This window comes from Papaver somniferum, chromosome 9 (assembly GCF_003573695.1).
Source record: "Papaver somniferum cultivar HN1 chromosome 9, ASM357369v1, whole genome shotgun sequence".
NCBI lineage: Eukaryota > Viridiplantae > Streptophyta > Magnoliopsida > Ranunculales > Papaveraceae > Papaver > Papaver somniferum.
The window spans coordinates 158,439,305-158,454,240 of record NC_039366.1 but is presented as its reverse complement, the minus strand read 5'-3'; the positions used below and the strand labels follow the sequence as shown (position 1 = coordinate 158,454,240).

General features: G+C 35.5%; 1 protein-coding gene and 1 non-coding gene across 2 annotated transcripts; one reads left to right on the top strand and one right to left on the bottom strand.

Annotated features, from left to right (window-relative positions):
* Positions 1-10,664: 10,664 nt before the first annotated feature.
* On the top strand, positions 10,665-10,737 carry TRNAR-UCU. The gene has a single exon. It is a non-coding gene; the product is annotated as a tRNA-Arg (tRNA).
* Positions 10,738-10,892: 155 nt separating this feature from the next.
* On the bottom strand, positions 10,893-13,913 carry LOC113312003 (mRNA cap guanine-N7 methyltransferase 2). The gene is made up of 11 exons (XM_026560781.1): positions 13,772-13,913; positions 13,602-13,680; positions 13,395-13,489; positions 13,037-13,108; positions 12,816-12,925; positions 12,272-12,394; positions 12,107-12,199; positions 11,902-11,970; positions 11,585-11,673; positions 11,380-11,477; positions 10,893-11,277 (listed from the first exon to the last, which is right to left on the bottom strand). Exons 1-11 carry the CDS (start codon positions 13,874-13,876, stop codon positions 11,080-11,082), a joined length of 1,131 nt encoding a protein of 376 aa, XP_026416566.1. The 5' UTR covers positions 13,877-13,913; the 3' UTR covers positions 10,893-11,079.
* Positions 13,914-14,936: the final 1,023 nt, after the last annotated feature.

Genomic DNA, 14,936 nt, shown 5'->3' with positions numbered 1-14,936 from the left:
TAACAATTGCAAGCAAAAGTTGAAAACCATCGAAACACATATGCTTTTATGCTAAACCAAAACTGATTCAACATATTGTGACTTTTTCACATAATGTTTCTATTAGAACCCCTCATAATCCTTTGATAAATCCTACCTACTAGGGGTAGAACTTAATCCCGCTAAATCAAAAAGTCACCCAAACCATGAGGGTTCATACAATATATGAGATCGAATATTAAGGTAGTAAAACCGAAATCAAACATCCCATAAACATACATAGCAATAAGATAAAAGCAATTAAGTACATGCTATGTAAACAGAAAACTATCACAAACTTTATTCATAATAGTTTTATTCATAATAGACCAATACAATCCATGAAAGAAATAAAAAATTGATGTCTATTATACTAGATTAAGTATTACAACAAATAACTTAATCTCTAGTGGTGCTCTTGTTGTTCACTGAGGTCTCTTCAGTGTTCAAACTCTTAAAGCATGTCTCCAGGGACTTGTCCGCAACCACTTCTTGTTTTTCAAGTCTTTCAACTTGAATTTTCATATCAGCTAAAACAACTTTTGTTTCCTCAATCTTATCCTTGAGCGAATCTTGATTTCGAACTGTTATAATGAGATTGGTTCTTAGTTCCTCAAAACCTTGAATATAGTCAATCATACTATCAGAACGAATCCAGATGGTTTTGGTTGGATCTTGAAGGTTGTAAGCCAACAGACATGACTCATCTTGTGATCCAACAAAACTATCAGAGTCATAATTAGACATAATGCCTTTTTTCATTCTCTCTGTATTAATTCCTTGACAATCCTTAACCTTCTGAGCTTCCTCCTTATTAGTCTTTGAGACACTGCGAGTTACTGGGGCCATTCTCGGTTATAAATATATAAAAGGATTTCTCAGGGTTTTGAATACAAACAAGAGAAAGTTTCTCCTCTTAAAAGAGTCAACTTTCGGACCAAAAGACCTCTGAAAAATCCAAAAATATAAAAGAATATATTTTGTTTCCATAGTCCGAAATTCTCAAGATGGAAGGATTGTTAAAAATCCGAAAATTCTAAATAATCACCTATTTTGGAAAGTCATGATAAACATGAACAGTTTTGACTACCATGGATTTGCAGCAACCCATATACTATCACAGAGTTTTTCTTATGAACAACTACACAAGGTACATGTGCTCATGTTTTATTGTGCCTTTCCCATCCAAGATTATGAGCACAAAAGGATGAGAAAGCACAACATATGATACAACTAAGTTGCATCGGAGCAAGCTTTTTCCAGCTTACAGTGAACATCAGAAACATAGTTCATGTTCCTTTTAGGGAATTTCTGCCCAAAATATTTTCTCCCAAGACGATGATCTTTTCCAGCTCTAGAGATGTGATCATGTGGAGAAAATGTACTAATGTGAGAATTCTCGGAGATAGCTAGATCTCTCTTAATTCTTTCAGTGAGATTTTCATAAGTTTTTCTCATTCTAAGGACTTCCTTGTTATTCACATTAGTGTGATCATCTGAAACAACTATCGGAAAATCCTGATTGTTTCTTTTGGCAGAGATTCACTCTTTCCCTTCCTTCTGAAGTCGTTCCTCATTAAAACCAAAATTGTTTTGATATGGGTGCGGAGGAACCTTTTTCCAGAAGCGATTATCAACTCTTTCCTCTGACTTCTTTGAGTTGATCTTATTGGGATGTAGTATAATCTGTCTTTCTACTGAGGAATAATCTTTCAGTTATTTAAGACAAGAAACTTCTTTCAAAATTTTTATCACCGTATGTTGAAGAAGTATAAGTTTCCTGTCAAGTGACTAAAAGTTGCATTCCTTAGAGTCATCACGGAATCGGTTCAAAGTTTCCTTTGGACAAGATTTCGTTTCATCATCAGTAGATCTAGAAGTTGGTTTCTTATCCTCTTATAACTTGATGTAGTTAGGCAAACTACCATCATCTTGATTTGTTCTAGATGTGATCAACCCGGTTTTGTCACAATCTGTAAGAGTCGAGCAAGGACTTTTAGTTTCCTCATCAGAAGAAATCACAACAACATCATTTGTCAGAATCATGGGACGTGTCTCTTTATCTGTAAGGGATTTACCAAGAGCTTAAAGTTTGACGGCGAGATCAATTTTCTCTTTGGCTAGACAGTTCAGTTGAATGTCTTTTTCTCCGATCTCCTGTTTAAGAAGATTTGACTCTGTCTTTAAAATGAGCACTTTAGAAGACAGAGACTGTATAGGCTTTAGGAGTTTTACCAACTCTTTATCAGCTTCTACTCTTTCATCAGAGATAGACATAGATGCTTTCATAACTCCTGGATCATGAGTTAACGAAGTGGTAACATCTTCAACATTTTAGTATTCATACTCTTGCATAACGTTAACTGAATCAGACATTAGATTCAATTCTTATAGGTTGGATCGCACCAAACACAGATTGTTAGATCTTTTCGTGTTTGCCTGCTCTGATACCAATTGAAAAGGCGAGGGTACCCAAATATACCTCAAGCTAAAAATTTTACTACCTATAAGTCCTTTCTCCGAAAGTGATTGTCTATGGACTGAGTCGAGACAATACAACTAATCGGTTCACACTTCGTGTGATCGTCTATGGATACGAGACCGAGACAATACAACAACGAAGTATGTTTACTTGATACAAAAGTTCGGACTTAACCAAACACAATAGGATTGCTTATCAAATAAATAGTAATTTAAGGTTTGTGTGATTTAATTTAATTATAATAAAACAATTATAATGCAGAAAATAAAAGTAAATGACACGGCAAGATTTTGTTAACGAGGAAACCGCAAATGCAGAAAAACCCCGGGATCTAGTCCAGAATTGAATACTCTCAGGATTAAGCCGCTACACAAAATTACACCTCACTTCGTATAGTTGAGACCAAGTAACTAACCCTATAGTTCACTTAGTTCCATATTTATTCCCACGCCTCCAACTTATGAATAAGTCACGTACTTGGAACAATTCCTTTGGTTCGTATTCCAAACAGTAAATGAACAACAAATCTATTTGGTATCAACTCAATTCAAGCAAGTGATATGAGTCAGACAAAGGCTCTTCCGTTTATCTTAGCATAAACTCCTTCGCCAGGTCCTTAGATCTATCTTATGTTCAATCACCCAAAGGTAATCGTTTAAGATTAAGCCAACAACACCTTTAATCCGAAGAACCGTGTTGATGCCGACCTACTCAATTAATCAATCCAATCTACCACAAGGATAAACCGATTATTAATTGGATCCACTTTTACCGAAACAAGTATTGTGCACACCAAAGATTATAAAACCCAAGTCAGATCTTCAATATCTTCTTTGTCTTCAAATCTTCTTAAATCTTCAATAAAAACCTGCACACAATCACTTGAATCTCTTGTGATCAATCACGCCCAGAACGGAGTCTGTTAACAATGGATTATCACAAGATCGTCTTTAGAACTCACAACAGTCTAAAGATCCCTATCGAAACTCTGAACTAGTTTGAGTGAATCTTATATCAGAAGAGAAGATTCTCAAGAATAAACAAACTAGGTGCAATCAGATTTCAACTACCGTTAGTCAATCAAATCAATCGAAAACAAAGATAAACCGCAATTATCTAGTTTCCCACCAACGGGTCGCGCTAGAGCTTCTCAATCCCAAAGAAGACTTTAAACGAGCGGTCGTAAGAGATTTCACCTAATTAGATTACTCTCGTCTCCGATAGGCGGCTACACCAGTAATAAAGACAAAAGAGGAAGTCTGTTGTTATGAAGGATTAGTTTGCTAGAAAGGCAAACTTCGTGTATTTATAGACAAGGAAGTTAGGACGCCAAGGAATTTCCAAAACCTAAAATATTCTCAAGATATTCATTAAAGCACAAATTCGGTTTCCATAATTCTTGGAAATGCTCTGTCCAAAAATAACGATCGAAATCTCTCGGAAAATATAATTAGTAAATGCACATTACTAATTCTGTAATTTTCCTAAATGAAATTAATAACCTTAATTAAAAGATTCTTAACTTACTTATGTTTCGATCCTGGGATTCTCTTCCCTTAGTCGTTAAGGAATATCTTTGAACAATTATAGAAATAAACATTCATAGCACGTGTTCAAAGTTTGTCGACATCTTAACTTTGTAAGTTCTCTTTCACACTTACAACCTTGAAACCGATTTGCTACACTTCCAAACAAGTTTAGAATTGGTTCATCTGACTTTCAAGAACTATGTGATTGATCAAACCAACATTCAATCACAATCATGGGTTTACGGTTCTACCAAAACAAGTTTCGGTTCTACCTCCATGTGAGTACTGTGCATAGTCACACTAGCTTCCCAAAAGATCGGTTGACTAGGTACTAGGATCGGTTCCTCACATATATTAGTATCTAACTTATATGTGTTGCACATGTCCATAGGATCGGTTCCCCTTTCTGCCATAAACCTTGTTGCACCCCATACAAGGATCGGTTCCCTTTGATGTACTGCACCTCTTACTAGGATTGGTTCCCTTTCCCTTACTAGGATCGGTTCCCTTTCCCTTACAAGGTCAGACATACAAAATACGATCATACCACAGGTGATTACTTAAGATTGGTTTTACTAATAAAAGTTATACCAATACATAAGTCAGGCCTTTGTGAAAATTTCTACCAAGAATACAACAAGTTTTGAGCGGTTATACTCTATCACACATATTGGTTGTTCATAAGATATGCAATGAGTAACAAAACCAATAACACCTGGAAATTTCCTTTTCGGTTCACAAACAAGTTTATGAACTTACTTCCTTAGAACACATGTAAACATTGTTCCCTAGGATGAAATCCTCACCTCATACCCATACATAATCACAATAGCATTCAAATGATTATGGCGATGTCTTATCTACAAAGTTTAATGGTTAAGCAATAAACCTCGTATTGTATTCCTTAATACTATGTTTATCTAGAGTTCAAATATGCTTCGTAGTTATGTTTTCAATATGCACGACTTGAAAGATACGTTAGGGAATAAAACAGTTCAAGTCAAATATCACTAACCGCAAGTGGAAGGGTGATTGTTGTCGTTGTAGCTCCTTGCTTCTTCACATCTTCAAATCTCGCAATACTTGTAATGTCTCATATCCTAATACTTTCAAGCTAACCCATACGAAGTTTAACTCTAATACATAATCAAGCGACTCTTAACATGAGTTTTGGTTCACTAAAATATGACAACCAAATTTGACATACCAACGCTTGGTGGGTTCAACCGAGCCATGCTCTAACACAGGTATGTTCCAAATGTTAACCCAAATTGCCTCTTATGTAATAATTATAGTAAATTTGTTAACCATCTCTTATTAGAGTGTCAGATCACTAAATCCTTATGGAGTGCTCTGAAAAATAACTTTATAGAAATGTGTAATGAAAATAGTCTTATGGATTGGGTGGCTAGTTGATTTGTTAATGATAGTACAAGCTGTCCTTTATATTTTGATCTTATCTCTTGTGTCGGATTCATGCTATGACATATTTGGAAATTGTGTTGTGATGTAGTTTTTCAGAATGTACAGGTGCAGGTGGAAGTATTCAAACGACAAGTGAAATAATCAATTGCCTATTGGGTTAGAGTTGCAAACATGCGAATATCTAGTTGGTCTACACCTAGACAGTCTAAAAATGAGGAGCAATGGACCTTACCATAAACAAGCTTCACAAAATTCAATTTTGATGCATCATTTATTAAAGAAACAAATGCAATAAGTTGTGAACTAATAGGTTTTAATGATGCAGGAACATGTGAAGAACCATTTTGCATGTAAGGAGTAGCACAAGATGAAGAACAAGCAGAAGCTATAGCAACTCTAGAGGCAATCAAATTGTCCAGAAGAAAAGGAGCAATCTGTTCTAGTATTAGCATGAAGCAGACTTGTAAATGAGAAGTATTTAGCTTGTAAGTCCTTTGCCCATTGCATCAAGATTAGTACATATTCTCCACGCCGCCCTAACCAATAAAGCTTGATTGAGTGTTTTAGGTCTCTAAACCCTTGACCACCAAAATCCTTATGCAAACCAAGATTTTTCCATGAAGTAATGTAAGTTCCTCTCTTCTCATCAAAGCCCCACCAGAAATCCCTTTGTAAATCATCAATCTTGTCTTAATCATCAAAGATTTGCCACATAGTGACATTGTTTTACCATTCCAGGTAGATAGTCTGTTCTGAACTCTATCCACTAGTTTAATAAAACGTTGTTTTTTATTTCTGCCAATCAATAGAGGAATACCCAAATAAATTTTATTAGAGCTCATTGTAGGTACCTTTAATCTTCTAAACAATAATCAATAAAATCTCTGAGGCACATGAGTACTGAAGTAAATACTTGATTTATTGAAATTTACCATTTGTCCTGAAGAAGCTCCAAAATCCCCAATAATTATAAGAAAATGATTAACATTGTGAATATAAACATTAATAAACAATAAACAATCATCGGCGAAGAATAAATGTGAGATAGAGGGGGCATTCAGAGCAATCTTGATACCTTGAATTTTGTTTTGTTGTTCTGCATGAATAAGTTGTCTAGAGAAAGCTTCCGTAACTACAATGAACAAATAAGGAGATAAGGGGTCACCTTGTCTCACACCCCTTGATGGCTAGTAAGAATTCCCATTTGGGTCATAACCTTTATTAAAAAAGATCATTCATTCCTATCAAAGGCCTTCGACATATCCAGTTTTAAGGCTAGATGTTTGTTGACCTCTTTCTTGTTCTTCATTGTATAAATAACTTCTTGAGCAAGTTGAATATTGTCTGAAATTTTCCTCCCCGGAACATAAGCAGCTTGTAAGGGAGATATAATTTTCCCCATTAATTTTTTCATCCTAGATGACATTATCTTGTAAGAAGTATTACACAATGTTATAGGCCTCAAATCAGATGGGAACTGCTTAGTTTTTGTCTTTCGTATCAGAGATACATTTTTTGCATTAAGACTCTTAAGAATAAAACCTTTCTGGAAAAATTGCTTCACCATATTGATGAATTCATTGCTCACAATGTCCCAGTGAGACTGAAAAACCCAAGAGGAAATCCGTCTGGTCTTAGAGCTTTCCATGGTTTCATATCTTTCAATGTGTTGAAGATTTCAGCATTTTCAGGAATTTTCATTAATTCAACATTATCAGAGTTAGTAATGACCTGAGGAATACACTGCAGAATTGCTTCGTTTTTAACCGGATGGCTAGTTGTGTGCAATGAACTGTAATGATTAACAAGAAGGTTTTCCAGATTATTCCTTGTAGTGCACCAATTACCATATTCATCTTTTAAAGCAAAAATATTTTTCATGGATCTTCTCCTATTTGCATTTGCATGGTGATATTTGGTATTCATGTCCATTTCTAGATAATACTCAACCCTTGCTTTTTTTCCCCAAAAATCACTTTGAACTTGATGCCAATGCTCCAACTGCTGCTCTATTTGCTGAACTTGATTATTTGTATTTAGATCATGATCACTTTGCTGTAGAGTATCAAGTTTCTGATGAAGAAGAATTATGTTACTTTGTATATTACCAACCTTTCCGCTATTCCATTTAGCCACATATATTCTAGTGATGATCAACCTTCTTGATAACTGATAACCATGAAAATATTTCCAATTTCGTTTCCTGTCCCTATCAGTTGCTGAAGAATCCAACATGAATAGGCAATGATCAGATCCCAGTTGAGGTAAATGCAGTAATTTTGCATCTGAAAAGTGAATAACCCATTCTTCGTTTGTGATAGCTCAATCCAGTCTCGACCTTCTTATTCCAGTGCTGTGGACATTACTTGACCATGTGAAAGACCTACCAGTGTAACCCATGTCCTCTAAATCAGCTTCATAGATCAAATTGACAAAAAGAGAATCTCTTGAAGAAAAAGCCAAAGAAGTAGAAAAATTAGAAGTATTTGAAGGACTTCTAAATCTGGAAGTTCGATTCTCATTCGAAAAGACCAAGTTTAAATCTCCAATTATGACCCATGGATGCTAAATATTGCTGCTTATATTCTTGATATAAGTCCATTGTTTTTCCTTGTGATGTGGATATGGTGAACCATACATACATGTGAGTAACCATTCTGGTTTTGAAGGACCATATTGAACAGAGAAGTTAATGATCCAAGAATCTGCATTCACAATATGAAAATGGAAACCATCTTTCCACAACAATATTAAACCTCCCGCTAACCCTTTGGATGAGATAAGTTTACAATTAGGAAATTTAAAAGGTCTTATAAGCCTTCTCATTTTATCCTCCCTTATTTTGGCCTCATATATGAAAATAACATCTGGCACATACCTATAGAGGAGGTCTTTACGATGATCTCTCGTAGTCTTATTTGCAGAGCCTTGACAGTTCCAAGCTAAAACTCTCATTATGTTATTTTGATAAATGCAACTATTTACACTAATGCAACAAAAATTAATACCAATGCTAATAACTGTAAAATTAAAATGGTTAGTGACTGACTAAAGAAAATAAAGATGTATTTAGCGAGTAATTACCTTAACTGCATGGTTCTCTTGATTTTGCGCAGAACTAGTCTTTGAGCCAGTATCAGAATCCTCATAAGCAACCATTTCAAGTCCAACTATGAAATTAGTATGAGTACTTGTAGTATGAGTCTTTGCATTATCAGTTAAGTTCCTTCCATGAGTACCCAGTATTGGATTTTGGATGGAAGGGTCACTTCCATTAGTAAGATTGGGCTGATTTCTAGCTCTTTTAGTGTTCCTATTATCATCAGCTTCCTCGAGAAGTTTTGCACTTTTTCAACATGAATAAATTCATTAATCTTCTCCTCATTTTCTCCTCCTGGTTTCTCATCAATAGCTTTGCCCTTATTGATGCAATGTTGCTCATATTCCTCCATAGTCATTGCTCCGTCTTTTAAGATTTCAGCTACACCTTCAAAAATATCATCATCATGATCTACAATATGACATTGACCATATAAGTTATGTGGTTGTTTTACCCAATGATATCGTATCCATATTGGTTCTCCCGCATTTATGTTCCACCACTCACCTCTTTTAAGAGGTGTTTTAAGATCAACTTCAATACGTGTAGTGATCATACTACCATAACGTGGCCTGCAATTCTTGGGCTCTGTGGATATCTTCTTTCCCAAATCTTCAATAGCTTCAGTAACAACAACTTCATGATGAGGCTCCAATAGTAAACCCTTAAAATTGCACATTCCATTCTTGTTTCGTGAAAACATAATCCTTATAAGCAATCTCTGTTGTGTACTCTTGCAGAGCTAGCAAACACTTAAGAGCATTCCAGGGAGATTTTTTAGTAACATCCTTTATATCTTGTTGAGAGATAAACTTAATAACATAAAGATTTGTTCCTACCACTCTAAGTTTCCTTTTTTTTTTTTTTTTGAAGGTTTTCCAAAGAATGTTCATCTCATCCTTCATTTTTGATGGCTCAACATCTTCATATTCCTCAGCTCTGGTCATTAGTTTCCCAATCAAGCTGTTTGTCCATGCCTCTGCTGCTTCATTGAGATTCTTTGCAGAACCAATCACTCCCCTATTCCTTTTAATATTAACAAGCTTCATTTTTTCAGTGATTTCCATCAGATGGCTATTACTTCCAGATTCCATTGGTTGAGAGTCACAGAAGATAAGTCTAGGGTTTGAATAATAAAGTTTCAGAGGAAAACTCCAGCTTCTATATCTTCTTATATTTAGGGTTAAATCAAACTTAACGGATTGTTTTTACTTCTGACTTTGAGACTAACTTCTACTTTTGATATCCAGACACCTTTAAACCATTTGTTTTTCACTATTTATTACTCATGTAGTGATATAGAAAAGAAAAAAGAACACGAGATAAATCATCTTGTCATTCCTTTCTCTCAAATCAAAACTATGTTGTCAAATGTGCTCAGGCCAAGGCGCCAAAGTGGCCTTATTCTGAACTTGGGAGCCACGCAGTGGATAAGAAGATGCCACTTTAAAAAGTGGCGCCCAGGCATCGCCTTTTTAGGCGCTCAGGCCAAGGCGCCAGTTTGTTGGGTGCCAAAGTGGCATTTCGTGCCAAAAAAGGAAAAAAATATTACCAAAAATCTTTTTTTATTAAGTCATACATTAATATTTTAAAACCCTAAGCTAATTATGTTAAGAAACAGATCATTCCTAGTTGTTTTTGCTAATTACTTCAACAATAGTGAAGGAAAAAAAGCTTTCCAAATTTTTTGCAAATCTTTTCATTAAGATTTACAAGCTAATACAGAAAAGTTAATTACCAGTTATGTCAAAAACATAAACCTATGTGAGAATTATTGTTCCTCGCTGCGGCTCGAGATTTTACACCCGACGCCACCCCCGCGGCCCCTTACGCCCATGACAACATAGAATCAAAATTCATTTTTCCCCCTAAATTGGGTGAAGATTACAAAATGTTGACTACCGAAATTCAGTCGTGCAAAACTATACGAAAAAACATTTTGAAGGTGATCACTCGTTTAATTTTGTGGCCGACTGTCTTCCAAAAGGTAAGCCAGTCAGGTCTGCCAAAGATGGCAACTCCTGGATGGGGAAATGTGGGGACTGGCGGGTAGCACCTTTTATCTGGAAGAATAAAATGAATAGTTTGATACACGTTTCTGTATCAACTAGCACCCGTGGCCTAATGGATAAGGCGTCTGACTTCTAATCAGGCGATTGTGGGTTCGATCCCCACCGGGTGTGCATTTTTTTATTTTGTCAGAACTTTTTTCCGGAACAATCTTGTTAATTCTTGCATGGTGACCCGAATTCTTGGAGGTTTGATGTGACATTCGGCCAATCCAAAGGTGCATCATTTGAGTTAGTCACAAGCACGAAATTGCATCATTTGGGCATAATTTCTTGCATCACTAAGTTACGATGTTATAAAAATTTATCTAGGTTACACCGACGGCACAATTGCAATCTCTTTTACGTTTTTTCACCGCAATAAAATTACATAACTGTCGCATTTTCGTTCAAATATACTGTTTTTTTCTTTACCCATATGGATTCACCAAGGGCAGCTGATTAAACAAGTCTAGTCTACCCAATATGCCGTATAAAGTCAGGTTTGTAAACCTCTGGGAACCGTAAATCTGCTGGCCCAGGTCCCAATATCCCCTTTTCCTCCTCCGGTATATCGTTGGTGCTTATAGATGATGATGGGTCTTGATAAGTACTCTTTTCGTCATCTGTCCCAACTGAACTCTGACGTCTCCGGCTGCTTCCTTGCCATTCAGGCTGAAGTAAACAAAAACAATGTTTTCTCAGACTTAGAATATAGTAGAAACTAGTAAAATAGCACAAAGAATGATGGTATTAAAATCACAAGAGAGAAATTACTTCTTCAGGAAAATAAGTTGCTTCTGGCGTTCTGGGTGTCATTATAGGGGGCGTAATATCTGGATCAGGCTTTTGGAAGATAAAAGTTGTATATAATCCTGCAACAGACGACATAACAGATGGTTAACATGTACGTATTGCAGGCCGTAAGATGTGAGGGCGTGAAGTAGGAAGAAAACAGAGAAGACAAAAGAAAGTTCAGTACCTAAGATATCAATAGACCGAGGAAGAAGTCGTCCTCTAGGGTCCACAAAGTTTGGAGAGACATTATGAAGCATACCTGCAAATTGTGCCCTTTAGGCCAGTGAACACACTTTCAGCTTTTGTAAGAATTATTTTTAATAATACTGCACACAACACTCGCTAATGAAAATCTTCACCGAAATGTCAGACAAACGCAATTCTGAATAAATCATAAATACGCATTGGTTGCAGTTTTAAGGATAAAGTAATGCATGAGGAGCTATACCCACAAACAATATTTCAGAGAAAAACAGAAATGCAAAATACACATTTAGATACCTGTTATCCTCGTAGAACTCAGTCAAGTTTTGAATCTCAACATACTCAAGACCAACTTCTCTAGCCAACCTAATCAGTATTAATATTTTATTTTCAGTTATTAAATGGATACAAATTTAAACTGTAGAAAGAACATAAATAATGGTCATGAACAAGAACCCTGCACTATTTCACCTCCATCTATTACCTATTCAGATTTACTAACCTGATAAGGCTTGGAAAATGGACTAAGCAGTGGATCTCAGAATTGTTGTCATTGGCAAATTTCAGCTGGTACTTTTTTCCGAATAAAGGGAATCTGAAAAACAAGAATGTTTAGAAAACCGACTTAAGAAAGAGGACAATGTGTTGAAGAGCTTATTGTTTATACTTCTCTTCCTCGACTTCAAAAGTGATCATGTAGTTCTCTGATCTTATGCAGTTGGGAACTATGTTCGGCTTCATTCCACCTACTCTGTTGTGCGACGCTTCAACATTCTTCTGATATTTTGCCCTAGAGGATTTCAACAGAAATCAGTCTCACTAATAAAATCTCGCATACAAATGGTTGAATCTAAAGCAAGAAAATCTACAGCTACACCCAGCATGGATGCAAATTAGAGGTCTCAATCACAAGAAACTAGATAATCGCATAAGGAATCTTCAAGAAGAAAAGCAGCACTGCACAAAAGCTCGTACACAACTTTCACAGGTTCAACCCTTTTTTTATTTCTTTATCAAACATGCCTTAGCTAACCATGTAAAACCTGTGAACTTGAAACATACTACTTACACATTTGCACGAAAAATAAGTGTATTACAAACCCAAAAGTTGGAAATAACTATAATTTCGGTACATGAACACTGTATTTATAAATTCGGTACTGAGAACAGAAAATAAAAAAATAAATCCAGAAGTTGTTAAAAATCCATACCATATAGTAGATGAGTCAGGAGTAATACCGAAAAAATAACCCCCTGGTCTAAGCAATGACGACACGTTACGAAGAAGACTTTTAGCTCTCTCCTCAGTTTCAAAACAAAACTGCATTTTACATTAATCCCAAAATTATTCAAAACAAACTCTTTCTACTTGGCTTCAGCTACAGATGCTATGCCAAATATAAAAACAAAACTTAAAACATGAGAAACATACCTGCAAATGCTGTAAGCAACAAACAATATCTGCAGGAATACCCTTGTCCTGTAAATAAGAATCCAAGTTCTCCTGTCGAAGAAGAATGTAATAGATGTTAACTTTCTAGGTTCACTGGTTTTAGCTATGTTCGGATGACACATCTACATGTGCGAGTTAGAAAAAGCTGAGACGCGTAAAATTCTGAACATACATATTCAAAATGTGCAAGTACACACAACATCTAACAGTATCATGTGCAACAGCGAAAGTACCCCTGGAAGTGTCCGCCACTGCTCAACTTTTACCAGAAAGTTGAGCACACATAGGGTTTTAGAAATTAATGCTGAGGGTTTCATGGCAAAGTGAATGTACTTACCACACAAGGATCTACATTACAGAAATCAGCAGGACAACCTTTTTTATGATTCTCCCAAATATCCCGAGCTTCGTTAACTCCAGCAGAAAAACCATCTATAAAAACAAACACATAATTCATTAAATTACAACATAAAAATCAAAATTTTAGTTTCTTTTGATAATTTGACACATGAGGGTATTATTAAGTCAAGCTTATTTCTTATACCTATTCCAATGTAATGACCAATTTGTGAATCATCCCATTTATCTGTATCTATTCCAGCTCCACAATACAAATCACAAACCTAAAATTTATTCAAAACAACAAATTAGACAAAGAAACTAATTCCGAGAGAGAAAGAAAGAAAGAAAGAAAGAAAGAAAGAGAAGAAATACCGTGGCATATGGAGACACAAATATTTTGATGAGGGCAGTTTTAGCAAACTCGTAAAGTCTATAGTGAGTTGAATCAGTTCGTTGATGCACCGAAGAGGAAATCATTTTCTTCCCTCTCTCCCTAACCTTTGCAAAACTTCTTTAAAATTCTCTCTGGTTTCGTTCTAATTTTGATTGATGGAAGTAATAGGAGGCCTTCAAACATATCGTGGGCTACGAAAAGCCCAATATTAAAACCCGTTTTGTACAGTGGGTTACAGAAAACCCATTATTTTGGTGTTGTTTGGAACAAACATGTTACAAAGATGAAAAATGGACGGAGAAAACCACAGTTGTATTTTGTGAACAAAACTATCTAAAGGGGCGTTCTATTGACATGCCCCATTTTGACAGGATTTTAACATGTTTTTTTACATTTTTTACATTAAAAAGCAAAAATATGTATAAGTGCTAAAAACCATGCCAATCTAACTGGCTAGTGATGGTGACCTAAAAAAGCAAAGTCTATTTGAAGCGATAATAAACCTGGCCAGGCCATTCTACAACAAGAATGGATAGTGACAGGATTTTAACAGGATGATATGATCCGTTAACATAAAGATGGTAGTAGGGATTCTTTCCATCTGGGTTACTGGATACCCATAATGATACCACACGTTATTGACTTCAAATTATTTATTCCTCTTCTCTCTCCCCCGAACTTCTTGTAATCCTCTGTCATTTTTTGTTTGATAAGAAATTTTATTTCCTTTTTCTTTCCATTTAGTATGAAAGTTATGGCACTATCTGGTAGATATCATGTTATGAGTTCTTCATAAAATTCATCATCATATATATATATATCCAACATCATGCTTAAAACCTAATAAATAATACTTGTTTAATTACTCAGACGAACATAAATAAATCAGCTGTTCCTGACTAATAAGTGACAACAACCTCAAGATAAATAGGGATTATTTCATTTCTCCATCTTCATCAATTTAGAATCTTGTTTGATGATGTAGGTCACCGATTGATTATTTGTTTCCTCAGACGAATCGGGATAATTCCTAACTAATAAGGGACACCAATCCCATCGATTTTTCCTTACAAAGAAAGCAAAAAACAAAACCATGAAAAGATTGATGATATACCATTAAAGCAAACATACAAACCCATTTTC

Coding starts and splice junctions, on each gene's coding strand:
- LOC113312003 (XM_026560781.1), bottom strand. CDS start 13,876: ATGATTTCCTCTTCGGTGCATCAACGAACTGATTCAACTCACTATAGA. Junction 12,200..12,271: donor TTTGAAGTCGAGGAAGAGAA/GTATAAACAATA, acceptor CTTGTTTTTCAG/ATTCCCTTTATTCGGAAAAA. Junction 11,971..12,106: donor CATTTTCCAAGCCTTATCAG/GTTAGTAAATCT, acceptor AATACTGATTAG/GTTGGCTAGAGAAGTTGGTC.